At 38.2% G+C, this 26,994-nt stretch overlaps 2 protein-coding genes across 2 annotated transcripts in view; both read left to right on the top strand.

The window, feature by feature from the left end:
• TYK2 (tyrosine kinase 2) overlaps nt 1-14,145 on the top strand; it is a 52,233-nt gene extending 38,088 nt beyond the window's left edge. Inside the window, exons 16-24 of the mRNA XM_063294323.1 lie at nt 1,774-1,925; nt 3,652-3,802; nt 4,546-4,643; nt 6,399-6,591; nt 7,432-7,550; nt 7,873-8,045; nt 8,558-8,675; nt 9,453-9,563; nt 10,696-14,145. Of these exons, the coding sequence (XP_063150393.1) occupies nt 1,774-1,925; nt 3,652-3,802; nt 4,546-4,643; nt 6,399-6,591; nt 7,432-7,550; nt 7,873-8,045; nt 8,558-8,675; nt 9,453-9,563; nt 10,696-10,830 (1,250 nt within the window). The 3' untranslated portion in view covers nt 10,831-14,145. The remainder of the gene's footprint in view (nt 1-1,773; nt 1,926-3,651; nt 3,803-4,545; nt 4,644-6,398; nt 6,592-7,431; nt 7,551-7,872; nt 8,046-8,557; nt 8,676-9,452; nt 9,564-10,695) is intronic.
• A 1,657-nt stretch (nt 14,146-15,802) lies between these two features.
• Nucleotides 15,803-26,994, top strand: part of RAVER1 (ribonucleoprotein, PTB binding 1) — a 29,045-nt gene continuing 17,853 nt past the window's right edge. The window contains exons 1-2 of the mRNA XM_063294322.1: nt 15,803-16,094; nt 26,307-26,373. Of these exons, the coding sequence (XP_063150392.1) occupies nt 15,852-16,094; nt 26,307-26,373 (310 nt within the window). The 5' untranslated portion in view covers nt 15,803-15,851. The remainder of the gene's footprint in view (nt 16,095-26,306; nt 26,374-26,994) is intronic.

The following is a 26,994-nucleotide window of genomic DNA, read 5'->3' as shown; positions in this document are numbered from 1 at the left end:
CATTAATATTTGGAAACTAGTTTCCTTTTCACATTTGTGGTCATTGGGGGTGCATAGAGGTGATCAAGCTGAATATACTATATAGCAAGGTGAAAGCATATCAGATCAGTAGGGGGAATCAGTATAAATGTTTTTCCTATCCTATTGTATGGTGTGAGTGCTTGAATGCATTTGGACTTTCTTGGATAAGTATTTTTTAATAGAAGATCTTGTATTTGTAGTGATGGTAACTGCCTTATTCTATCAGGAGCAAAGTTGGCTTCAAAGGGACTGTATGGTGCATTCCCAATCTTCTGCAAAGCCAAAGTGAGCATTAGAAAAGTCTGTATTGATTTTATAGTATCTTTAGCTAGCTTCTCATAGGGCACAGCCCTTCAGGAACATTTTTAGCACAACCCTTCATTCATGTTAACAATATTGCCCTTGGAAAATATCCCTGTGGTTGTGAACCATGAGTTAGATTATACTTCTTTAATGTTTTCTAATTTGACCTTCTTCCTACCATGCTAGTTTCTGTGAGCATTCAATTGTTTTTCTATGGAAAAACATTTTATCATATGACCCTCTTATGTACAGTTAAAACAGACATTTCATTCATTCATTCATTCATTCATTCATTCATTCATTCATTCATTCATTCAATTTCTATTACCGCCCATCTCTCCCAAAAGGGGAACTCTGGGCAGTTTACAGTAAAATCAAAAATCAAAAGCATATAAATTACAATATACCAACCAATAAATAAAGATAAAATAGATATAAAATCCAAGAGGCGAAGATCTTAATCATTGGGAGAGCTCTATGATAACTAGCCACCCCAAGAAGAACTGGTGCTCCTCCCATCCCAGGCTGGGAAATATAGGTGAAAGCCCTGCTTTGTGGAGAAGGCCTCCTCACTTTGCTGCCTGAGTCAGGTCAGCCAATATCATAAAGCAGAGATGGGAACCAGCAGTGTCTGAGTCCCATTTTTGTGGCCATCAAAACTGTCTCTGACCAGCATTGGTGAGAATTGTTGAGAGATTTTCCTATCATTTTGAAGTGGGCAATGATGAAAATCAAAGCCCTAAGATATACCTGCTATAAAGCTTGCTTGCTTGCCCTTCCTTCCTTCCTTCCTTCCTTCCTTCCTTCCTTCCTACCTTCCTTCCTTCCTTCCTTCCTTCCTTCCTTCCTTCCTTCCTTCCTTCCTTCCTTCCTTGTCCCGCCTTTATAATTTTTATAAATAACTCAAGGCAGCGGACATACCAAATACTCCTTCCTCCTCTTTTCCCCACAACAACAACCCTGTGAGGTGAGTTGGGCTGAGAGAGAGAGTGACTGGCCCAAGGTCACCCAGCCAGCTCTCACGCCTAAAGTGGGCTCTCTTATGAGTGCAAAGTTATTTTCTCTGCTGGTGAAATGATTCACCAGACCCCAGCCCTTGTCAGCAACTAGTAATTCCATCTTTAAAAGTAGCATGGATTATTTAAGGAGGGATATGTTTGTTTGCTGGTTTGTTTAAAGGAGACCATACGTGTAGAAAATCAAGTTCCAGTACTTTTTATGCCCACATTTTTACAGGGGAAGAATTATGGACGGTCCTTCATGAGTCATGCTCACCTTGCATATTACATGCAAAGGAGGCCTACATGAAACTGCCTGCATGTCACTGTCTGAGTAAATAAATCTGACTGTAATCAATATATGTACCAGATTTTGCATCTTGCCTCTGTTTATTCCTCTGCTCTCTGTACAGCAGTCCCTAATCCTTGATTTCTTCCTCTGCTTGTAAAGAACGAGTTGATCAGATCCCATGGATTGCTCCGGAATGTGTCAAAGATGTAAGCAACCTTAGCACAGCGGCTGACAAATGGAGCTTTGGGACCACACTGCTGGAAATATGTTTTGATGCAGATGTGCCACTCAAAGAACGCACTCCTTCTGAGGTAGCGTCTCCCTCTGCTTTTCTTTTGCAGTACCACTATATTGCTGCAGACTTTGGGGTAGGTTTCTTACAGAAAGGGGTGGACCTAGTCCCAGCCCAAGGAGAGTGGCACAACCGAAAACGTCTTCTGTAGGAATATTGGGCTGCTATGCTATTAGTCTAGGTAATTTTGTTTGTAAATGCATAACTAAGGTCTAGATTATTGCATTAAATAATATATTCTTTGATAAGAATACATACAATATATTAGCTATGGAACTAATATATTATGGTTGAAAGCCGGAAAGATCTGCAGGCTTGAATTCATTTTGATATGAGAAGCATATAAAAATTACACTTTAAACCCAAAAAATGCACATCACCATTCAAAAATAAGTAACATTAGATAGTGACTTATTCTCACAATTTCGTCTACAAATACAGAAAGATCTTCTCTATGTTGTAAGATTAGTGAAATTAAAGTGCTTGAATAGAACTGTCTACACAGAAATATTCCACTGAGTTCCACTGAACATATTTCCAGATAAAGGATGTAGGATTGCTGCTTTAAATATGTTGTAGCTATTAGGAAGAAGCAATACAGAATAAAGAGAAATAGAAATTTGAATTAAAATTGCTGGGAAGTTTCAGCAGCTTCAGATATGCTGATGATACCACTCTGATGGCTGAAAGTGATGGAAGACTTAAGGAATCTCTTGTTGAAGATGAAAGTGCATAATAAAAAACCAGTGTAATAAAAAAACAGAAATAAAAAACCATGTCAGCAGGAAATCCCAGTTTAATGCCAGAGAAGTTGAAGTACTAACAGACTTCATCTTCTTAGACTCAAAAATTTCCAAGGATAGTGACTGTAGCCATGAAATAAAGAAACATCTGCTACTTTGGAGAAAGGCTATGGCAGAGCTAGACAAAATATTGAAGTGCAGATACGTTACCCTGATGTCACATGTACATATTGTCAAGGCCATAGTTTTCTCCATTATAACATGGATCTATGAAAACTTGACCATCAGAAAGGCAGAACAAAGAAAAATTAATGCCTTTGAATAATGGTGCTGGAGAAAATTGTTGAAACTATCTTGGATTTCAAAAAGAAATTATTCAGTACTAGGCTGCATACAGAAGCACTGATAATGAAGTTAAAGCTTAAATATTTTGGGCACATAATGCAAAGACACGAATCACTGGAGAAGAACCTGATGCTTGAAAAACTTAAGGCAATCCCAAGAGAGGCTGGCAGAGGACAAGGTGGCTAGGTACAGCCATTGATGACACAATCATGCGCTTAGAGGGAATTAAAAAAAAAAAAATCAGCTACTGACAGACCGTCCTGGAGAAATTATGTTCGTTGGATCTTGAAAAGTCAGATGTGACTGAGCAACAATAACATCACTTAATTTGCACCCCATTTCCAGGTAATTCAATAGGAATGGAGTAGCTTCCTAAGGTGTACTTATAATGCAGTGATTTTGTTCAGGAACTGAAATAATGGAAGAGGAGTGAGAGAAGTAGGATTCGTGGACTGGATAGCTGGCAGATTTTAATGGCCACTTTTAAGACATAGCTGTAGTGATTAGGCATCTAGATCCCATTTTAAAGCTGGTTGGCATACGGTGAAGACTAGAGACCTTACTACAAAAGAAATGTCACTGGATTCTCTATTATATAACCTGATTTCACTTGGCAATGTGGAACCCTTCGACCATAAGTTTCTATTTTTCCTACAGAAAGAGCGTTTTTATGAGAAAAAGCATCATCTTCCAGAGCCATCCTTCAAAGAACTAGCTACCCTAATCAGCCAGTGCCTAAACTATGCTCCTGGAGAGCGACCCTCCTTCCGGACTATCTTACGAGACCTCACTCAACTGCAGCCACATAGTAAGAATCCCAAAGGGCTCTTGGATAACAGCATTTTGGTAGCCATACCACAGCAATCTTTTTGCATCCCAGGACCGTGCTAAAAAGTAATGGGATCTGTATGGCTCATGCCAGTGCATTCCCAGAGGAGGTGGGCTCAAACTTCCGGGCGGGGGGGTTCCCACTCAGTTTGGGGGAGGTGATTTTTGAAAAGGAAAAATAGATGCATTATGGTTAGCAAAAACTCAGTATAAACACGTTGTTTCTTTGTTCATTAAAACAAGAACAAATGTGTCACTGAATTCTGGCAGCATGGTGGGGGGCTGCAAAATGGGAGCAATCTCTGTCTTGTGTAACATAATAGTGTTCTCTCACTTCCTTTTGGGTCACAGTGGATACAAGAGGCCAACTGTAAAGCAGGCTCGATTAAGATGCAATGAGGATAAGCAGAGACTCAGTTTGTGACCTGGTGATAACTGCTTAAATTCCCAGTGGGGGGAAAAATAGATGTTAGTCCTAAAACAACAGAAACTAGAAGAGAGAGATTGTACAGCATTTAGGCTAACCTAGAAATTTGTTTGGCTCAAGCAGAGATTAGAAAGTTACGAGGCTATGAAAATTTAATCCTTCAGTACTAAACTCCAATAAAAGTCACTTCTGATATGTATGGCATAGGCTTCCTGAGAGCATTTAGTACTTTGTAAGTTGAGTTTCTTCCCTTCTAGCCATTGTACATCCTCTACACCTTCCTTCTTGTTTTCCAGACCCTCTCGACATTAGCTCTGTGAATCCTGCATTCCCTGTATCAGACCCTACTGTCTTTCAGAAGCGCTACCTGAAAAAGATTCGAGATCTGGGTGAGGTAAATTGCCTTTGTTAGGAATAACAACTTATTTTCTTCCTCTGTTCTTAGAAAGTAAGAGCTAAAACAGATGATTCTAGAGTCATCTAGAAACAGATGACTGAAAGAGCTGAAACAGATGATTCAAATCCCTTTGTGATTTTTAAAATCTGTTCCTGCAATTAACTTTTTCTATCTGCACGTTGAAGATCAAATGTCTTGCACACCTGCATTTTGGGAACCAGACATATTGTTTCCTATCTTTTAAGAAGCAATAAAACAAAGATGTATTCAGTGGGGAAGTGGAACTGTGCTCAGCATTAGTTACAACTGTATCACTGTGGTCATATGAGCAATGTTAAGAATGGGGCTATACATTTATAAATGTACATATTTAGGGTTCTTTTATTACAGCACCCCTGTCATATTAAAATTGAATGTGCAGTTACTGATAAGGCATTATAGCACCATGGAATACTTGTCTTTGTTTGACTGGCAGATTCAATCTGCTCTCCCATCACATGCAGGTTAGAGTTGGTTTCTAAGTATTTGCATCATAAAAGTGAAAAGAGATACATTTTGCAACACTGATGCTACCATTAATGATAATCTTGTTTAGAAACAAGCCACGGTTTTATTCCCCAGCACTCTAGTAAGACATGGTTTAGAACTTCTTGGGAGCTTAATACTTTTTTTTGTCTAGTTCAGTACAGTGAAATCTCAGTTGTACAGATCTCAGTGCAATGGACTTTGCATCAATGGGCCAAATTCTGTCACAATTTACATTATTTGTGTACAGGTAATGCCATAGTTTCCCAAAGGATGTAATTGTGAATGATGCAAATTACATCATTTGCATCAATTTTTGCCATTTATGCAATGATGTCATCACACCCATGATGCAAAGATGCAAATAATGTAATTGTTGTCATTTGTGTTGCCACAATGAGGTATCCTTTGTTTTATTGGGTTCTGGAGCATAATAGACATCTGCCACCAACAGTTAATCTGTTAAAATGAGGTTTTACTGTGGTCTTGTGTTAGGGCTAGATCTCTCTGGAAGCAGTGAAGCAGTTGTAATTACAGTTCATTGGACATGAAGCTGACCTGTAGTTCACAAACCCACTATAAATTGCGGTGGTTTTTTTTTACTTGTGAATCAAAAATCATAATTTTGTTACTTCAGTTATCATGCCAAACTGTAGTTTCCAAAATCATTATTCAACCTGCCTAATTTGAACCTGAAACACTATTTTCATTTTTAACAAGCCATAAAATATCTTGCTTAGAACAGATGTGCAACATGTCCATTCAGATGTTCTTTCCCCTTTGTTTCAATTCAACATTTGCTCCATAGTTTTGCTAATTTCATATAATGATCTTACCTTGGTGATTGAACTGTGACAGAAGCCTATTCTGCTTAAGCATCAGCTACGTGAACTATGAAGTAGGATCACAAATAGAGAAGATTCGCTTTAGTCATAGAAAGATTCAAGAACGGAGAAAGATAATCATTCAGACTTGATTATGAAAATCATTGTTTGATTTTCACAGCATATCAACAACACTGAGTGAAATACCGGACTAGCATTACTCCTTGACTTGTATGTAGCAGGGGATTGTTCTGAGAACATTACTGAGATTAGTTCTCCTTCTGAAAAAAGTTCTGTACATCCAGGCAGTTGCAGTGAATGTTTCCAAAGAAATATAGTTAAGGACATTTGGCTTCTGAAATTCAAAATCCTTATCTTGTTTCTTTCTCTGTCACTCTATTAGGGCCACTTTGGTAAAGTGAGCCTGTATTGTTATGATCCCGCCAATGATGGCACTGGTGAGATGGTAGCAGTGAAGTCATTGAAATCAGGTTGCAGCCAGCAGCTCTTGACTAATTGGAAAAAGGAGATTGAGATCTTGAAGACACTCTACCATGAGAATATTGTAAAATACAAAGGCTGCTGCAGCGAGCAAGGTATGGAATCTGCTAAGTTGGTCCCACAGGAGCAAGATGGTGGCTAGCTTAGCATATGCATGCTACTTCCAGAATTAGTCCCAAGAGCTCCCAGTTCATATCCTAGCTTCTTCATAGGCATAATTTTTGAATTGGCCGCTATAATTCTAAATTACATATTGCAGATTTGGGCAACTTTTTCAGGGTTGCGTTCCTATATGAGCAAACAATATGGTCCCTGCATGCACACTGCCTTTTCTTCTCATTTATTTAGCCATTTGTTCTCACCCTCACTCAGGTTATAGTTTCTCCTTCAATCAGCCTATATACCTATTCCACTGTTTCTCCTCCGCTGTTAGCTAGGTCATCTATGCACTCTTATGTGACTTCTACAGTAAGATCTTTCAACTTATTTGTAGGCCAGGCAGGCTTCGTTTCTGCCATCCTTCCAGAAGCACGTTACCTCTGAGATTATAAATTCAATTAAACTCAGCAGCCTAGCTGTAGACCATTGAACCTTTGACCTTCTGGGTGCTCTTGAAAACACTTTAGTTTCCATACTCAGAAAGACAGTTGCTGAATCTGCCAACTTATTATAGGTTCCCTGGAGTGTGTCAGCTACATTGGCAGCAGGACAGGTTCCATTAATGTGGCAAGAGAAAGTATGCAAAATCAGCAGTAGGGAAAAATAGGTATGGCAAGTGGGCCTGATGAACTGCACAAAAGATACCTGAGGATCAAATGTGGACTGTGGGCCCTGTATGTGTGCTTTATTTATGCAGGAGTTTTAAAGACCAAATAAATCAGGGCAAGCAATGACACTTCTTTTAAGCCAATATTTCTTACATTTTTCAATTCCAGGGGAAAAGATTGTGCAGCTTATCATGGAATATGTGCCTCTGGGAAGCCTGCGGGATTATCTTCCCAAGCACAATGTAAGCTTGGCTCACATTCTCCTCTTTGCCCAGCAGATTTGTCAGGTAAAGTTATTTCAGTGTTAGATATAAAATTTGTGTGTTTCTTGATTGAGGGAATGCCTTTTTCTTGGGTCATAGTTCTTGTTCTGAAAGAGGAATTGATTCTTATAGCTAAAGCAGGATGGAGAGAGTTGTTTATGTAATTGTTCCTTATGTAATTTTTCCTTTGTGCTTCCCCTTAGTCTGGGGAAGTATTTTATTTTTATAAATGGAATGGGTATGTGAAATTCAGGATTGCTAACACTTTCTTTGGGTCTAGACATACCTACTGATTGCTTTGGCCTCTTTGATTGCAGAATGCAAGGTAACCCTATTTTCTTTGCAGGGAATGGCTTATCTCCACTCCTTGCACTACATCCATAGAGATCTAGCAGCTAGAAATGTGCTCCTAGAGAATGAGAATGTAGTAAAGATTGGAGACTTTGGTCTTGCCAAAGCCATCCCTGAAGGACATGAATATTACCGTGTCTGTGAAGATGGAGACAGCCCCGTCTTCTGGTGTGTAAACAATTGCAATATTTTATGGATTTTAGATACTTGAGAGAACTGACTGCATTGTAACTCATTCATACAGGCACTATACCACGTAGAAAGCAAAATCTTAATCATAATCATGGAGAAAAGGTAGTAGCCTTAAAACAGTTTCTTCCTGTTTATACTGAGAGGGCAAAGGTAAAATCTAAAATGAAGATTTCAAACAGAATTCAATGCCTTTCAACTCTGATACTCTTTTGGGGTGGTGGTGGTGAATGTTCCCAGCTTTTCTGGAAGTGATAGACTATTTTGTTTTCAGTAACTCGAGTGAATGATGATAATTGCATGCTTTTATATAGAAGAGTGCTTTGGAAAAGAAGGATTGCAGTCTTACAGTATATAAAAAGTCAGTTGTAAATGTCTTGTTTGGCAATTTTCAAAGCCATTTGACTGCTGTTGGATAATAAAAAGGGAGCTAGATGAACTTTGCTCTAATTAAGGTGCAGTTTGTCAGCTCTTTGTTGTTGTTGACACAGGTATGCTGTGGAATGCCTCAAGGAATGCAAATTCTATTACGCTTCTGATGTCTGGTCCTTTGGAGTGACTTTATATGAAATGTTGACACGGTGTGATTCGAGTCAGAGCCCTCCAGCAGTGAGTGAAATGATTATTCATAACTTTACTTAGCAGCACTGGGAACAAGTCAAAAAGTGCAGTATAACTGTTGCTGGGATGCATTTAGGTGACTCATCCATTGACAGCATAATGCCCATGTTCTCTGGCACCTTCCTAGGTACCCATCAGCTCCTTCTGATTTTAAAAAAAAAAGAAAAAATAAAGCAAAGCATCAGATTCTAGCATTATATTCAACAGCAGTACCTTTCAACCTTTTTGGAATTGTAAATAACATTTTGAGAGCTCATTTGCTCTCTGCTAAATGGATGTTTGTAGCTGGACAGGCTGTCCCAACAGCCGTTTTGTAAATGCACACCCACATGCTTTCAAAATTCTGTATGTGTTCCTGGTCCAAAAAGGTTGCCTGTCACAGTGTCTGTACTTCAGAGGACTGACTGTGCTGCTTTAGTTATAGTCTGTCATCTAGGATGCTGTAGCCCATGCTGGCCTAGGGGCTAGTGGCTGTCAGCACAGCACTACTGCATATATTGTTCAGTTTCCAGGGAATGTATAGCACGGTACAACATTCTCTTGGTATGCTTTTAGATCCTTCTGACTGACTGAATGCTCCATTGTTCGGTATTACAGTATGATTATTTTTCTGAAACAATTTTTCTCAAACCAACCTCTGCTGCCTCTGAGAAAAATGGTGTACAAGTTCCTTGTACAGTCTTTTGAAGGAAGAGGAATTTTTGGCATGTGGCATCTTCCTGTTTCCTAGTGGAAACACTGACTGATTTCCCCCTATTGCTTTAGAGATTTATTGAGATGATTGGAATGACTCAGGGTCAGATGACAGTGCTGCGGCTTATAGAGCTATTGGACAGAGAGAAGAGGCTGCCCAGTCCAAAAGACTGCCCTTGTGAGGTGAGTCTGTTCTCCTTGGTCTTTGATTGCCTGTTTGTTGTAGAAGTTGTAGTCTAGGAATCTCAATATTTTGCTGCATCCAGAGCTCCCAAACAGAATTAAGATAACTATTTTTCTCATCTTTGTGACATCTGCTAAAGGGTTAGAAAACAATGTATTATCGGAAATTATGGAATTGTAAATTACTCCAGGACACGTCCCATTCTAAGCTTAAATAGTCAAAAGTGATGAACAGTAAGTAATGCTAATTCATGCTTGATAGCTAAATATGGGATCAGGATTGTTGGTTAATATTTAAATAGATAAGGGATCAGTTGCTAGTGCCAGGGATGCATTTTAGAAGATAATGATATATAGTAGTAAGCAAAGGAAAAGTCTGTGATACTTTTTAAGCATGTTAAGAGTATTCTATAAATGCCCTTGCTACAGTCTTTTTAGTTTCAGCAAGTAATGCTGCGTTACTTACTGTGCAATTCTGTACTTACCTACTTAGATGTCCCATTGATTCAGTGGGTCTTACTCCCAGGTAAATGGTATTGCACTGCATTCTTACATGAATATAAGAATTCTGCACAAATCCTGCACAAATAATAACAGGGCGCAATTCAGATAAGCCTTCCAGTGATTTTTAATATTAGCTAATATCTGAGCGTGTCAGCACTACATCAGAAGGTCTACTTTGAGAGTGCTTCCTGGTATAAATAAAAACAATTCCTAAGGATTAAGGCCTTCACGTTAAAGATATCTCAATTTTCTTTAAACAAGTATGTGAATGTATAGGATTCTCAGAAGCTGCAAAGGCTTTGTATTCCAAAACACTTAATGCTGCTTGGAAGTTTAAGAGAAATCTACCATCTCCTGATGATCAGCATTTTACCCATTAGTGATGCCTTTTAGAGTAGAAATTACAGAATGGTGTAATTGTGAGGGTTAGGGTTATCTCTGTCATATATTGATTTGATGTGTGATTTTCCTTTTCTTTAGCTAGCTTGGAATCTAGAAAACAAATTGATGGGAGTGGAGCTGCTTAGATTTACTACCAAATCTATGCCACATAGTATTTGCTGAACTACCTTTCTTTTTTTGTATTGCGTGTGCCTTTTGAGTTCTAAATCTGTTCCTTTTCCCACAGATTTATCGTCTGATGAAAAACTGTTGGGAATCAGAAGCTTCATTCCGCCCAGCTTTTACAAACCTAGTGCCCATTCTCAAAGCCTTCCATGAAAAGTACAGGACCCAGGCCCCTTCAGTTTTCAGTGTGTATTGATGAGAACGAAGAGATTTTGTACCAAAGACCAAAGTCTTATTTGCACTCTGTGTCCTAGTGCTCTATGTGTCTGGAAAGCCACAGTGCCATGAAAGTTGCTTTCAGGTGACAGCATCTTGGATTCTGACTTTTCCTGTTTTGCTATCCAGAGCTGTGCAGTGTTTCTGCCTCACCTGGGGTTTTTTGCACTTACCAAAGGCGATGGAGCATAAGGGAAAGCCCACGCAGTTTCTCTGTCTAGATGAAAGGCAGAAGCTGCTTACAAAACGTTGTCCTTTGTTAGGTCCAACTGGGACAGAAGTCATCTGTAAAGTCTCACTATGGGACGTCCCGGTACAGGAAAGCAAGTTGGTGGCTTTAATGCATTTAATGGACTGTTGAGCTTATGATGCAGCTGTAATTCAAAGAACCACGAAAATGAAGACAACGTGCTGAAATGCAGTGTTTGGACTTGCTATTTGTTGTATCATATAGAACTGCTTACCAAATAGAATGAAGGGCATCTGGCCTTTATTTTCAGCATCTTTGCAAGGAAATGTGCTTTTTCTAACCTGGCATTTGGTCCCATTCACTCTTTTTACATCTCTTTATCACCCATAGTACAGCATTATTTGCACTTCTGCTAGGTAAGGGTCACTCATCTGCCCATGTGGAGCCAGAAGCACCCTTAGCTGACTCAATACTGGAAAAGTAAATATCTGATCACTTCTATTTCCACAGAGAATTTGTCCCCAAAGAACAATCCTTACTGTCATCTAACCCAGATAGATGAAGAAAGGATTCCCACTAATGGGAATTTGCAGCAGCTGCCATGTTTCCCTTTGAACTTTCTAAGAGCTCACCATGCTTTTTAAATGATATAATACAACTGCATCTTTTCTTGGGCTGAGAACCATTCCCAGAACCATTATTGGTTTGAAATGACCAACCAAAAAACTTCACCACCACCTATCCCCTGCTGTTTGCCAGTCAAAAACATTAAATTTGAAGGGAGGGTGAAAAGAAACTGCTGGCCTTAAATAATACTGAAAATGAAGACAAGAAATGCCTTTTGGCCACTAACTAGTTGCTACCTTCTGACATGCAAGCTTTAGGTAGCACAGTAAAGATGGCCTGAGCTGGTGGTCCCATGAAATGATCTTTCAAATGAAGTTCTGCTTTCATGCATGTGTATCAGAACTTGTTGGGAGTGAGACTGCAGGCTCTACTGTAGGATATGTAGATCTCCATGCAGCACTGCAGTCAGTACACCTAATACCTTCAGTACTGATTTCTTGCTAACTTGTATTCTTGGGTTCCTGACTTTTTGTAAGGGGGGATTGCATTTTACCCTGTTTTGCCAGTCTGAGATTGCAGAAAGTTGATGAGCCTGTCTCAGCTGTGTCACCTTAGAGCAGTGTTTCTCTCTTAGCCATTGTAAGATGTGTGGACTTCAACTCGCCAGAATACCCCAGCCAGTACAATCTTAGAGCACTCTTGTGGCCTCACCCCTGCCTTGGAGAATGGGAGAGGTCCAGTCACATTGGCCTCTGGGTAGCTCTCCATCTCTAAAGAATATTGTCAGAGTTCAGTATTTCTGGGATTATAACAAGCAGGGTGATTTAAAACAAAACAGTTCATTTATCAGCTGTGCCTTGCCAGCCAGCGTCTTGGAGCTATGATTTAATTTGAGGTGACTGCTTGTCCTTGAGCATTCTATCACCATTCTGCTTCTCTAAGATTAGAAGCAATTACTTCTTTTCTTTCAGGTTGCCGTTTAATTTGAAGTATACCATCAATAAAGTGATGAAGAGGAAAGGTATAGAATAAGAACCAGGATTCCTAGAAGTTATTGCCCATTTTTGCCCAGAAAGGTTTAATTAACTGGGGTCCACACATGGTTCTAATTCTCATTTGCCCAAAGCTGAAGATGGAGAGAGTGTTTTAAGATACATAATGTTGAGTCTTTATTATTCAGAGCTTATTTGTGTGACAAATGAGAAAAAATACAATTGTGCATAATTTTGATTATTATTTAGATTTGGGGACTTATTTATTCAATTTATTTGACCACCTAACTCATCATATGACTTTAGGTGGCTGAGGAAGTTGGCAGTCTGAAAATAATCCTAGATACAAATGGACAAAAACAACCTTTTGGTGAAGCCATTTTGATTGTCCTCTCAATTGTATAATAGGATCTGGTAGAATATAGCTTTGCGTGACTAGTCTTTGACTTGAGGGCCAAATACCTGTCAGGTTAATTGAAAGAATACAAATGGGGCACTGGCAATTTTTATGGAAGTGGGAGGGAGCTTAATACTTGGAAAAGGCCAATCAAATATACGTATCACGACTTCCACAGGGAAGGTAAAAACAGTTTAATTGCTGATCCCTCCCATCTCCAGCAGATGTGATGATGAAAGAAGCTGAGCAGCATGCTTCCTTGGAAGCGAGCTTGACGCTGATTCGATGAGAAAAATATATGCATGTACAATTGCAGCCTTAGGTTTATATTTGTTGAACAACATACCCTCTCTTCCCTACGGTGCATGGGAAACTGCTTTTGATGTTAAAAAAAAAAATTCAAAGCAGTTTGCAATGTGTTGGAAGAAAATAACAAATATTCTAGTCCACTAGCATATTCAGTCCCTTCAGTGGGCCCATTCAGATCTTTGGATCCTGACCTTATGTTAAAAAGTGTTTGTGGTACAAAGAGGTTTTATCACTTACATTGTGATTCCTTAAAGGTCTGTATTTTAGTTGCCAAGTCTTTAGGACTACTTGACATAAAAGACAAAAGTGTTTACAAAGTTCATAGAGGCAATCAGTTTTATTCTTTTGAAGGCTGGCATGCATGCAGAAACATTAATAAACTTGGAGTGCTGGCCTTAAAACTATTCTTATCTTCCCTGCTCCTATGCACAATACAATGCAACCTGTATTGCCAGCTCTAAGCTCTGGAGTATGGAATAATGCCATATTCTTATCTGGGAAATTATCTTTGGCCTACACAGTAAACTGGGAAACTTCACAGCATTGTGCCTTTTGCATCTGGAACTGCACTGAAAATTTAGGAGAAGGACCCCTTCTTCAACAAGAGCACGGGCAAGCTTCAGCTCACTCTCCCTTGCTTTTTCTGTGTCTACAGCTGCTGTGCGCATGCATATGTGAGCTCAGAAAGTGTGTGTGAGAGAAGACAGTATGAGTGTTCTGTACTGGAACTTCCTCCGACGTGAATGTATTCTGTCCGTCCAGTAGCAGCTAGAATGATGATATAATATGCTGGTAATAGCTTTCACTTTTTCTTCAAATAAATATCATGTACCTTTCAAATTGCTGTAGAATATTTCTTCAGTATCTCTTGATCCTAGAATATATAGCTAGAATGTGTTACCAAAGCATAGATTTTAAGAATTTAGAGTTGATTTTATCTACAATTAATGGGTCAGTTTATGAAAAAAATGATCATATGTCTTACAGCTATTCCCTACTGTTTTTTCTCCAACTGGAAAAGTTGCCTCCTGAGGCCTTTACCAGCTTGTCTACTCATCTGAGACCGGATTTCAATTAGTCCAAAATAACATCTGATCTAGCAAGGATATGTAAATTCATGAAGTGTTCCGTTTTTTTGAGAGCCAGTTTGGTCTAGTGGGTAAGGACCTGAACCTGGAGTGAGGAAACCTGAGTTTTAGTCCTGCCTTGGGCATGGAAGTCAGCTGGATGACTTTGGGCCATTTACTTTCTCAGCCAAGGAAGAAGGCAATGACAAATCACTTCCACAAATACTGCCAAGAAAACTGCATGGAGTCAAAGGCATGCATGCACACACATACCAAAAACCAACCTTCGGGTAGTTTTGTTTTGCCTCATGGCAATTTCATCATGTGATTCTTTGGGGATTATTTTATTACCTCTGCTAATATCCGGAAGAGATTATCTGGAACTGCAGACTAAGGTGTCATGATCTAACATCCTGGTTCTAACTTTTTTATTAAAGGGATATTAGATGTTTGCTCAGTCTAGATCACCAACTCAAATGTAATCCAACCAAGAGAACAAAATGGTTTGGAGGGGGTTGAACATTTTTTTAAAATTCATTATCACTAGAACTCCAAGGGACCTGATTAGCTCAGAATATCTTCTATCAGCCCAAGCTGATAAGCTACTTTATGATCTTATCTAGATTTTTATCTATTTCAGTACCACTCTTCCTCCTAGGGAGCCCAAGGTGGTTAAAAAAAATCTGAAAATCATAAAAAATCTTTACTTAATCTTGAACTTAAATTATGAGGTGTAAAAATTGAAACAAAATTCAAGTAAATTACATTGTCCTCTGAGGCTAGCCCGATTCCTAGTGACTTTATGAGGAGTAAGAGATGGGAGGTACCTACTCTCAGATCTGGACTGCAAAAATCGATATCGCTAGATATTTTCTCTTTGCTGCCATCTAGTCGGCGTCCAGATTTTTTGCAGCTCTACATAATCGAATTATTAAATGCCATATCTCAAGGCATGCTTACTCGAAGTAGCCCTACATCTTAATATGCCTAAAATGTGATGTCATTATTTCCTTTCCATAACTAATAGTCTTGTTGCGTATTACAGCAGTCACTAAAGTGCCACGAGCCCCGATAACTTTTCCTGAAAAAAACGAATACGGCTGACCTTTCAGGCAACTTAGATGATGCACAAAACTGTCCTGACCCGAGTTGATGTTTTCCCCTTTTCACTTCCGCCCACTTCCTCCCACGCTTTTATTTCTCTGACACCTTTTGCTGCTGCCCAGAATACAAGTACCAAATACACCTCCGGAGCGCGCGGGATCGACCGCGGCAATCTTTACACCGTTCCCTGAAGAGTTAATTCATACTCAAGTTTCTCATTGGACAACCCATCTAACGGCTGTACGGGAGGTGGGTGGGACCTTCTGGACCAATGGGGGGCTGATATGGCGCTGACGCAAATCTTTTCCACCTCCCCCTGCCGCTGGTGTTAGCTTGTGAGGTGGAGGTGGAGGTACGGGGCAGTTGCTTCCCAAGATGGCGGCAGTAGCGGCTTTTGGTGGGGTAGTTGATGGGGCAGCCGCCTCTGCTGGGTCGCTCCCAGGCCCAGGCCCAGGCCCAGGCCCAGGCCCAGAACCAGGCTCGGCCAACGCCCCTGAAGAGGTATTGCCGCCGCTGGAGCCGGCCGAGATAGCGAGTCGCTTGGAAAGGAGTGCCCGACAGTTCCGTAACCGACGCAAGGTGCTCATTCGTGGGCTGCCTGCCGACGTCGCCAACCAGGTAACCGAAGGGAAGGTGAATTGGGGCATGGAGGGATGTTTGAGGGGGACCCGAGCAAACGGGCAGGTGAGAAGGCAAGGAAGCACAGTAGCTGATTCTCACTGGTATGTACTCTCCCGACGTTGTCGGGGAAAAAATGCAATAATTTTCTTTTCTGCATTTTGTTTTTCCTTCTTTCTTCGAAACAGTTGTTGTGAACTCTAAAGCTCACTTTACAGTACTTAACGTCCAGCATGTAATAAGACGGAGTCTGGTCCTTGAAAGATTACGCCGCAATAAATGGATGACTTTTTAGTGTGTTGCAAATCTGTTCGTTGCTTTTCCCATACTGGGTTTACTTAGATATGGTGGATGTATGTGTGCATCCTGCTTTCTTTTCAGTTTAGTTTTAATAAAAGCCTTTTAGCGTTTGCTGTAATTGACGTGTCTATAATAAAATCACTGAGTCACAAAACTTATGATCGTGGAATTTCCTAGTTCTTTCCAGTATTATCTTCTCTTGTAGATCATGTCTGTGCTAGTGCACACATATAAACATATCTACAAAGAGTTATAAACACTGCAGTGCAAAATGCATTTATTTGCTGTATATGACATTTTAGAATCCAAACATATATGAATTAATAGAAACTAGATTATAGTTACAGTTATTAATAATATTGTGATCAATGATTGCAGCTATGAATGGCTTACTTTTATATCTAGTTGGACTTTGTATTGAACTGTGACACACCCATTCACACCCACTGCTGCTGCTTCATTATACTTGGTAGTATTTATTTTTTCCCAGTTCACATTTCTTTTCTATGGTTCTCTGTCCTCTAATTAAATAACATGTGATGTATCTTCTGCATGATCTTTCGTCCATGAAAGCTTGTGTAATAATAAATCTGCTGGCTTTTAAGGTAACAATAGACTATTTTTTAGCTTTGGCAGCAGACAAACTGATACATATCTGTTTCACTGCTGCAGTCCAGAGAATGGTAGAGAAATGTACTGTATTTCTTTTCATAGATACTTGAATGAGCTGAGATCACACAGTGAAGTTGATTAAGTCGGGAACAAAAGGAAGAAAAGAGTTTACTTAGACAAATGCTTATGCAACACACTATATTATATGTTGCCGAAGGCTTTTCTGTATGTACAGTTAAACCAGTTGTGACAATCTTTTAACAAACGACATGAAACATGAAAGTACTTACTATACAGTAGTAGAAAATCATAGAGAGGGATGAGGAAAATAGAATATTGTAGAAGGAAGCAGTACATTTGTAACTGATCATTTTGACAGAAAAGGCAGAGAACTTAAGTAGTGCTTCAGTGGCCAGGAAATAGTGCATATGCTCTTTTTATCATTTTTCTTATGCCTAGTTTTATATTTCAGTATACAAATTAATGTGCAGTTCTCATAAGCGGCCAATTAAAGTTTTACTCTGTAATACAATATAAACAACTGTGGGTTTTTTCCCTTCTAGGTAAGGACAGTTGATAGAACATGTACTTAAAACCTAATAAGAAGAGCTATAACCCAGTATTGTATGGCTTAGAGTTTTGAGAAACACAATAGCAAGACTCTTGAGATTCTACGCAATCAGTTGTGTCAGAAGATTCCTAGCCCTTTCATTGAACTGAAGCATGAACTGAAATTATAGTGTCAGGTGCTAGGACATCACTTACCTATTTTGTGCTATCAGGAACAACTGAGATCAAGAGGATGACTTCAACCTTGTCAAGCAAGAGCAAATTTATAGCCCTGTTTTACATATCCTGCCAATCAAAGCTATGGCTTGTTTGGTTTGGGCTTAGAATATATGTGAACCCAGACACTGTCATTTGTAGTTTATAACTGAGGGTATATTAAGAAGTCACCAGTTGTGATTTAGTTAGTAAAATAGGGTTAAGCAAACTGGGGCTTAAGATGAGCAAACCCAATCATAGAATTCCCTTGCTAGAAGAGATCACAGCTTGCAGGAAGATGGTGTACCTTGTTGAAGCCCACATAACTGGAAAGTGTCCATACAAGGAAGACCAATTTACATCATATTTCCCAACAAATAGTAAGCATTTGAAACGGACTATTCTAAACGAACATGTGATGTGCTTAAAGTTGAGAAAACTGATGACTACAGTATCTTTCAAACAAATAGAAATCTGTTCAAGACCTAGCAAAGTACAGGTGAACTTAACCCAAAATGTCTATCATTTAAAACACATTAAGGAGACAGCTGCTGTAAGTCTTCTGAGTAGACTTCCTTGGTAGAGAAGGATTTCTTCCAAGTTCCATTCAAACAAACCTCCAGTAATGACAGGACATGTTGATGTGAGTTCTGGATCTCATGATCCACAGAATCACATAGTAGAAGATAGTGCTTCAAATAACCTGATTTTAAATTGTTAGCATCTTAAATGTTGCTTGGAACCAAACCAAACCAGGATCCAGTATGTAGTACCTTACTAAAATCCTTTGCACCAAAAACCTTGCTCTTTTTGAAACTTGAGTTATTACATTCTTGGTCAATGGAAGATTCCAAATGCTCTTCCAAGTTGTCCTCTCCTATAGTGCATTGCTGTGAACAAGTGTTAATACTCTTGATTGTAATCACTTCACAGTTTACAAGTATGAGTGTGGTTTATGTGATGCATGTCTAAACTGTTTAAAACCATGACAATAACCATAACCAAAGCTGAACCCATAAAGCCTCGCAGGAAAGAGTGCATCTAGAATAGACTGTATCCCTACCCTGGGTTAGATTGTTGTGGGAACAGTGGAACATCTATTTGTGTGAATTCAGTCCCTGTTTCTTAGCCTATATCCAATCCACTACTATTTTCAGACAATATTCAAAATCCCAGTAACCTCTCTGAAATATAGTGAGAAGAATATTGTTGACACAACCCTACAAACCTGGATAATCTCCACTGGTTTCATGTTGATACTGAATAGCTTAAGGGACAGCAGGTAGGACCTTAACAATAGCAGTCCTCTATGGTTGTCCTTTAACATTTTTTTAAAAAATCTTGCCACCAAGGGAAGAACAGGTTTATAGCCAGTGTGTGCCTCCTAATCACAATCTAACCAAGTCATGATTGTCCACAGTGGAAGCGATCAGTTCCCCCCTCTGGTAAACCATAATCCTCACATTTCCAGGATTCTAGCCCTTTCTGAGAGCTGAGATTCAAGGCAAAACATGTTGTAATTCTGCCTGTTTTGTAAGAAAGGTCTATTTCTACTTTTTGGTATTTTTAGCCAACAAGCAATCCTAGCAATCATTAATATAAACACAGCCTGTACAGTAGAAGAAAATTCCTAGAAGTTCTTTTTGATTGTTTTTTATTTTTCCCTAGTGCGACAGTACTGCTACTTTATAAAACACTCCAGAAATCCGGGCTTTTAGTGAAGCTGTTATTAGATAGTGGTGTATTTACTGAAAAACAAAAAGTAAGAGCAGAGAAAGACAAGAATTTCTATCATTCTGAACTTAGATCAGGTCCAGATGTTTTAAAGAGTTATGCTGTAAATGCCTGTATGACTCTCATTGTAACATGCATATTACAAAAACCAAGCCAAGGTGGCTGAGAGACAGAAAGGTGTATCAGTCCTGCAAAGTAACCCAGGACTGTTATGCTCATTTGAAGGAGGGGAGAGTTGTATATAATAACCCTGCAGAATACATCCAGCATTGTTGTTTAGTTTCCTCTAATATTTGAAGCTTTTTCTTTGGGGTAGAGGAGGATTGCAGTTGATTGTCATTGTAATACAGTTTATCAGTGATTGGAGAGGCCTGTGGTATATTAACATACTGTATAGTATTAAGAAAGACTGTAACTTCTCTTCGTTCCTTCTGAGTGAACTCTGTTTCCCTCTCTTAGAGAGGCCTGGATGCTGAGGCAGATTAATATGTAGCTGCTCAGAAATTAGTTGTTTCTCACATATTGTAAAAAACTTATATTGTACAAACAAGCAGAGCCTGGAGTAAACTGCATACTAGATCAGTTGTCATGTAGTTGAAGGGAGCCAAGAAAACTACTAATTTATTTATTAGACATACTGTATATCTGTCTTTTCCTTCAGAATGGCACTTAAGGCAGCTAGCCTTGTTTAATTTGCCTTTGATTAACCAAAAGCATGTCTTTCTCATCTAGATAAGGCATCAATTTATTTACCTTCATCCAGTCTGTTATTGATTCCAGGTACTGCTTTAGGACTTGAACAGTTTTCCTGGATTTCAACCTTTGAGGATTATAACCAAAGGTGGAAAAGTAATGTTTGAATTCTGGGTTTACTCATTGAAAAATAAATGATAGGGTCCCGTCAGTTTTTCAAAGTCAGGTCTATTTGTCTTTGTAAATCTGCTACCCAGTCTATTCAATCATCAGAAAAATGAGAAATTGTGGCATTGCTCTCTGATGCTACTAGACCTTTATTTTAATAAATGTACAACTGGGCACAAAATCTGTAGTTTAAGAAGCAAATATTTAGAAGAGATAATAAAATGGCGGTAATGTGAAAGTAGTATTATGAGAACTAATTAAAAAAAGTATTGCTCACAGGTAAAATGAACAAATTTGGTCAAGTACAATATATCCATTTCTCTCCATCCCCAGGCAGTAGATAATCCCAACAGCCTCCACTGCTGCTTTCTAAAGAATGATTACTGATGTTTCCAGGATAAGGGAAAGGGTATAGCTTGGGGATACAGACTGTGCTTTGTGCCCAGAACATCCAGTGCTTAATATCTGGCCTCTTGGGTCACGCTGAAGAGATTTCAGTCTGAAATTCTCGAAAGAGCTATTCTTGTTTATAAGGTATTACAGATGTTCCTATTTTTCTGACAAATCATGTAAAGTTACTCATTCTATAAAGAATGTGGTATTACCAAAAGATCCAGTATAAGATCACTTTACTGTGTTTCTGTCACAGAATATGACACAGAGAAACAAAAGTTGCATGCTGGAAATAAGGGACAAATGTGTTCTAGCAACATGTGGTATCTAAGCAAATTGTAATCACATCCTGCATTGTAGCTTTGTGCTCCCTCCCAGAAAAAAGAAAATTTCCAGATGGTTTTGGTATAGTTAGCTTAGAATAATACTACAGTTGATGTGGACAAACCATGTTAGATTATGCTTTTCTGCCTGATCTAATTTTAAAACTTAAAAGTTTGCTACATCAATTCTTAAGATATATGCAACTAATTAACATTCTCAGATGTGTTATAAATTCAGTTGTATGCTACCTGTTCGTGGTACTTGGATTTGCTCTGTGAAAGGTGTTGGTAACCACATTAAATAATGTGTTCAGCACAGCAACAAAGTAATTTTCCTTAAAAAGTCTGTTTGTGTTGTTGGTCATAGCACTTCAGTTTATGTGACATCACAGGCATGCAAATGAACTGCCTGACTCTTTCTTTTGTGGAATACAAACAGAAATCTCCATAATTTTAGGAGAATCATTGGAAAGTGTGAGGAAACTATATTGCTCTGGGGAATGTTAGAAAACAGTGCAAACCCTTTGGCTTGACTCAAGAAGAGACTATCAGCAGCTTTAGTCGAGGACTATATATTAGTAAATATTTTGTGGTAAGTGTTCACTAAATTGATGAGGAAACTGAGCAGGATTTAACTAGCACTAGGATGAAGTTGGTTCAGTATTTATTCTCATAAATATGCATAAATAAGATAACAGAAATCAAAGTAAGGGGAGAAAATCTTACCCAGGCATATTTAGGTTTGTTAAGGGGAGGGAAGGGGTGGGTGATGTAGGCAAGTGCTTATTAGAGATCTAGTAGGCATATTTTAGGAACTAGGTAGTCTAAAAGAAAATGAAAAATGGATGTCTGCTCAAAGCCATGTTGCTAAGTAAGGAAGTAGCAAGACTCAAGTATGGAGACAAAATAATAGATATGAAACAGTTATCTCTCCTATATGTTTGGTTAAAACCAAGATAATTACTTGAACTCCCAAATATTGGTTTGGAGGAAGGGTATTGAAAAGGTGAAAGGAACATAATTTGATGAGAATTTTAATAACAAAGATCATGTTCTGTGGTTATCTTATAGAATGCAGAATTCTGTGTATGTCTGCCTTAAGATGTTGGAAAAGGGCAAGTAAACTAAACTATGTTGATAATGACTAGTGAAATTTTGGGGAAAAACAGAGAAAAATAAAATATAGAGAATGCAGAAGCGTGCAAATGTGTTGCTTTCTGCACGTGGCTTTAATTCTACATTTTCTTTGCATCCTTGAAAGTCAAAGTTTAATAAAGTGGCAGTGATCTGTGACCAACGGGTGTATGGAAGTCGACATGAACCTCTGCTCTCTATAGAGTACATTTGCAGGTACTGTAGGCATCTGACAGAAATTGTTTTCTTTTATATCAGAAAGAATTTTGTTTTTCAAGAAAGTAATTATTGCAAGGCAAGTCACTTCTATGGAAAGCTCTATCAATTCATTGCAGTTTGAAAAAACAAACCTTGTGACATTGGAAATACGAACAGTTTTGTTTTCTTATGATACAAGTTTTCATGAAATGGACTCTTATGCCTTAATAAAGCTGTGCAGTCATTCCCTTCTCCCCAGCATTAATTATCGCGGCATAAGACAGTATCTCAGGGGATTTGGTGGTTCTAATACTTTCTGAATGCTGTCTTTTATCCCCTTTCTAAGATAAATAAGATTTTCTAGATTAATTTTCATATCTAACTCTCTTAAAATATAGTATACTCTATTTGCTATACATTTTTTGGTGAATTTTGTGCAGTTTAGGATACAGATACTATTGTGGGATAATCCTTGCTAAAAAGAAAATCTAAACTGAAGAATGAACTTTTTTTAATGTTGCAGCCAGACAGAAAATTATAGTTCCCAGAAAAATAACAATGTTTTAAAATAATATTTCTGATATGTCATATTTGAAACTTGAATAAAACACACTTTTGTTATAAGTTATTGCCAAATACCCAGAATTTTCTTCCATTGTAAAAGCCATTATAAATGTCATTGAATGTCCTATAACACTATAGGAAAGAACAACAAAATAGCATAAGTGTGTTTAATGTACAGTCAGTATACAAAATACAAACACAGACAATTCTACGTTTCAAAATTAAAGAGCCCTGATTTTTTTTTAAAAACTGGTTTGTGTTTCAGTTTATATTTAACAGTAACTCTTCTGTTTGAAATACTGTGTAGTATCCAAGTATGCATGTTTGTCTTTTAGAACTTGATAATATTACACAGCTGTGAACGGGAACTGCTTAGTTGTGACCAAAGATTAGATGTACATTAAGGCTGGGCAACTTGTACCTTCCACTTGTTGGATTGGCTAATGGCGTCCTACGTCAAGATTGAAGTTCCTTGTGGTACTTGTAAGGGAACCAGCTCAGTGGGAGAAGGTACAGTATTTCTGCATATTGTGAAAATTCTGTCCTTTGGCCTTCTCTTTAAGCAGTTTCTGTAGCTGTTAAAGTAGTTTTGAAGTATTCCTTTTCTAACCTTTGAACCTTAAACAAATAAGCTAAAGACAGCTTCCATAATAGTTATACTGAAGTAGAGGTATTGACAGATTCCAGACAATGGAGAGTGAAGCAGCTTTTGATTTTAAAGCAGATAACCCCTAAGAGATGGGGAGGGGAAATATATTTGGAGGAGGAAGAGTGTCCTTACTAAAATTTTAGTTAATCAAATATTAACAGTTTATGTTGAGGTTATTCTACATGCACTTATTAACTAATATGAAGAAAAAGGTACAATATTAATCACATATGGGTTAGTCAGGTATACTGAACATTTATTAGTATGAATGACCAGGCTAGGCCTGACTTGAAGATTTTTATCCATAATCTTGAAATTAAAGCTGAACTAAAACATTCAGGATTTGACTGTTTAATCCTAATTCTTCAGAATGTAAACAAATTGAAATGAAAGTAGGTGGATTTAGAATTGTCTGGTATTGTGTAACAATTTCTAATTTAAATCAGATTTTTTTATTTTTAAAGGGTCAAAAGATACTCTGTTGTAAAAAGTCTTTAACTTTTGCACAGTCTTGAGGATTGTGTTTATATCTGTATAATATAGTGGTTCTAATTATCTGACCAGAAAAGATAATCAAATTTTGTAGGAAATCCTCATTTTATATATTGTCCAGTATTCCATTTCAACAATCAGTAGGTGAAATTTGACCCTGTGATGTGTCTTCACTGGTTGGTTGAGATCTCTTAATTTCCAAGTTTTATTTGTTTCTGCTGTAGTGTCACAGGGATGCTTCTAGAATTGCCTTTAATTGTACTATTTGTTTTTCCGAGAGCACAAATAACACTCGGTCCGCAGGGTTGGGCTAGGCTTATGCTGGAGGGGTGCACTGTAGTATTGCTTCAAATTCTCTGTAGGAGGCATATTTCAATTAGGTTTCTCACTTGCCCACCTATGGAGTAGACTTTCATTTGAAGCATTTTGTCCCATGTCTAGGATATGAAGAATCAGCTGTTTTGCAGAAATATGGGTAGTATGACCTTGAGTGAGCCTGACTTATTTATCTGGACTGTCCCATGTGGTATGCACTTGAATTGTGCAGTTTAAAGTTCATAAATTATTACCTGCCTGAGCAGAAAAGTGGAGCAACTGAAAATATGGCAAATGACCCATTGACTGGTTATTTTTGATGACCTGCAAGATCAGCTGCGGATGAATGCTTAATTAGTTCTGACTGTATTCTTGTCTCAAGTATTGTGTCACAATTGGTAACTTGTGTGTTCGCTCATTTTTTTCAACAAAACTGAATTATAATTCCTAACACTTGATGACTAGTCAAATCTCTCATTTCTCCAAATCACCAACCTTAGTTTGAAACTGTATAGGGCACAGGATTTTGCTGTGAATCAGTGGAAAATTAAATAATTAAATTAACAGTGTCATTGCATTTGTAGTGGTTTACTAGATCTGGGCTGAAAAATTGAGAAGAGCCATTAGATGACAATGAAGAGATATAGGAAACAACAACTCTTTGCTAGTGGTTGCTGAATTTCTGTAGTACTAAAGCAGAATATACAAAGGTGCAGACTAACTATAATTGCCAATTTTTATTTCTGAATGATGCATTTATTCCAATGATTTAAAAAAACCCTCAATGTTTTTAAGGCTGAAGAAATCTATAGTGATTATGGTAGGTACTAGGTTGTGATGTCCTTGTTCATGCTCAAATTGAGTTTATGCTTTTTTGAAAGGAATTCGTGCACCCTTTTGCTTATCTTCCTTAAGTTTTCCTCATTTTATTTGGTATAGGAGTGTGTATCTGTATCTGCTCTAGAAGTTAACAAATTTGGATTTGTTTGATATAAAAGGTGAACTCCAGTTTCTTGATGATGATACAGAAGTGATTTGTGATTTCCTTTTATACCCCTACAGTAAAAATAAGCTTGAAACAATTGGCCCCTGCAGTTTTACTTGTGATAAATTGCATTTTATTTGTTTAGTGTTTAATGTCAAAGTGTAGCATTAAAATATTGGTCAGTTTTGAAACTAGCACTTGAACCTAATATTTAGTTAGGCTACTTCACAATACAATATAATACAGTTATTAAAACAACTTCCTTAACACATTTATTTGTTTTAGACGTTGAGAATCCTAAGAACACTGTATATGTGATGGCTGACTCAGTAGTAAGGTGCAGTTATAATTTCAGCTTTGATCCTGGTAGATAAAAGTATATTTCCCTCAGATATAGAGCTTGCTATAACAAGAGGTAGTTTATTATTTATTATTATACTTTATTGTTTCGTCTATTTGACCATATCAAAGCATCAGCTGCAGTAAAATACAATAAGACAAAATAAGGTAAGATACAATATAATGAGATAAAACTACAAGAGGTAGTTGTTCATAACACTTTTATGACAACCTGAAACATTGCGTTGTTTGCTCAGTTAATTGTTTATTCAAACCTGTACGTGTTTGGAAGTATTCGTTGTTCAAAGCACCGATTATGCTTTCTCATAATTTCTGGCAAGACTGTGGACATCCCACTCTTACATCTGCTATAAATGAGGTATGTTATAAATTTTAGCAGTAGTGCTCTGACTGGTTTTTTCCCCTTGGCATTGTTCTATAGACTATTGAAAGGGGAGTGGAGTGTTGACAGGGAGTCATTTAATTGAAAAATAATAATCCTTTCATGGTTTTACATCAGTGTGATTTCTTTTGTTAACTTTATGCAGGAAATTCATGATCTTTTGAGTGACTACGAACTGAAGTACTGTTTTGTGGACAAATACAAAGGAACCGGTGAGTAAAATCGCATTTATAAAGTACTTTGCTATGAATGGTGGGTGGACTTTGTTTAACTCTTGATGGACATGAAACAGTCTACTTGATGGACCCACTCCCACTTCCTGAAATTCAAAAAGTAATTTCAGGGCTAAAGCCCAATGCTAAAGGGGAGAGGCTTGTCTAATATTTCATTTTCTTGCTTGCTTACACTAGTGCAATCATCTTGCGGTGATGGTGTGTCTTAGTCTTACTGGCTTTGTGTGATCTTTCTTCAGTTTTGAACATTGGAGCCTATTTGAGGTGGCAGTTGGAAAATTAGGAGCCAAGAGGAGTAAATGCTTTGAGGTCTTGTATGCTCAGCACGCAAAGTGTTTGTCCGTTTGTGGAAACAATCCCATTGGCTGTTCCTGTTCACTATTAAGCATGTTTTAACTTTCTGCTGATTGGATAAGGCTACTTTTATTTGCTACATCATTTAAAGAGTCTAGTATCCTTATGCATTTGCAGAGCCTTGTGTGGCGCAGAGCGGTAGGCGGCAGTATTGCAACCAAAACTCTCCCCACGACCCAAGTTCGATCCCAGCGGAAGCTGGATTCTCGGGTAGCCGGCTCTGGTCAACTCAGCCTTCCATCCTTC

Source organism: Candoia aspera, chromosome 2 (genome assembly GCF_035149785.1).
Source record: "Candoia aspera isolate rCanAsp1 chromosome 2, rCanAsp1.hap2, whole genome shotgun sequence".
Lineage (NCBI taxonomy): Eukaryota > Metazoa > Chordata > Lepidosauria > Squamata > Boidae > Candoia > Candoia aspera.
Note: the sequence above shows the minus strand (reverse complement) of the source record. Positions and strands in the feature narration are given on the sequence as shown.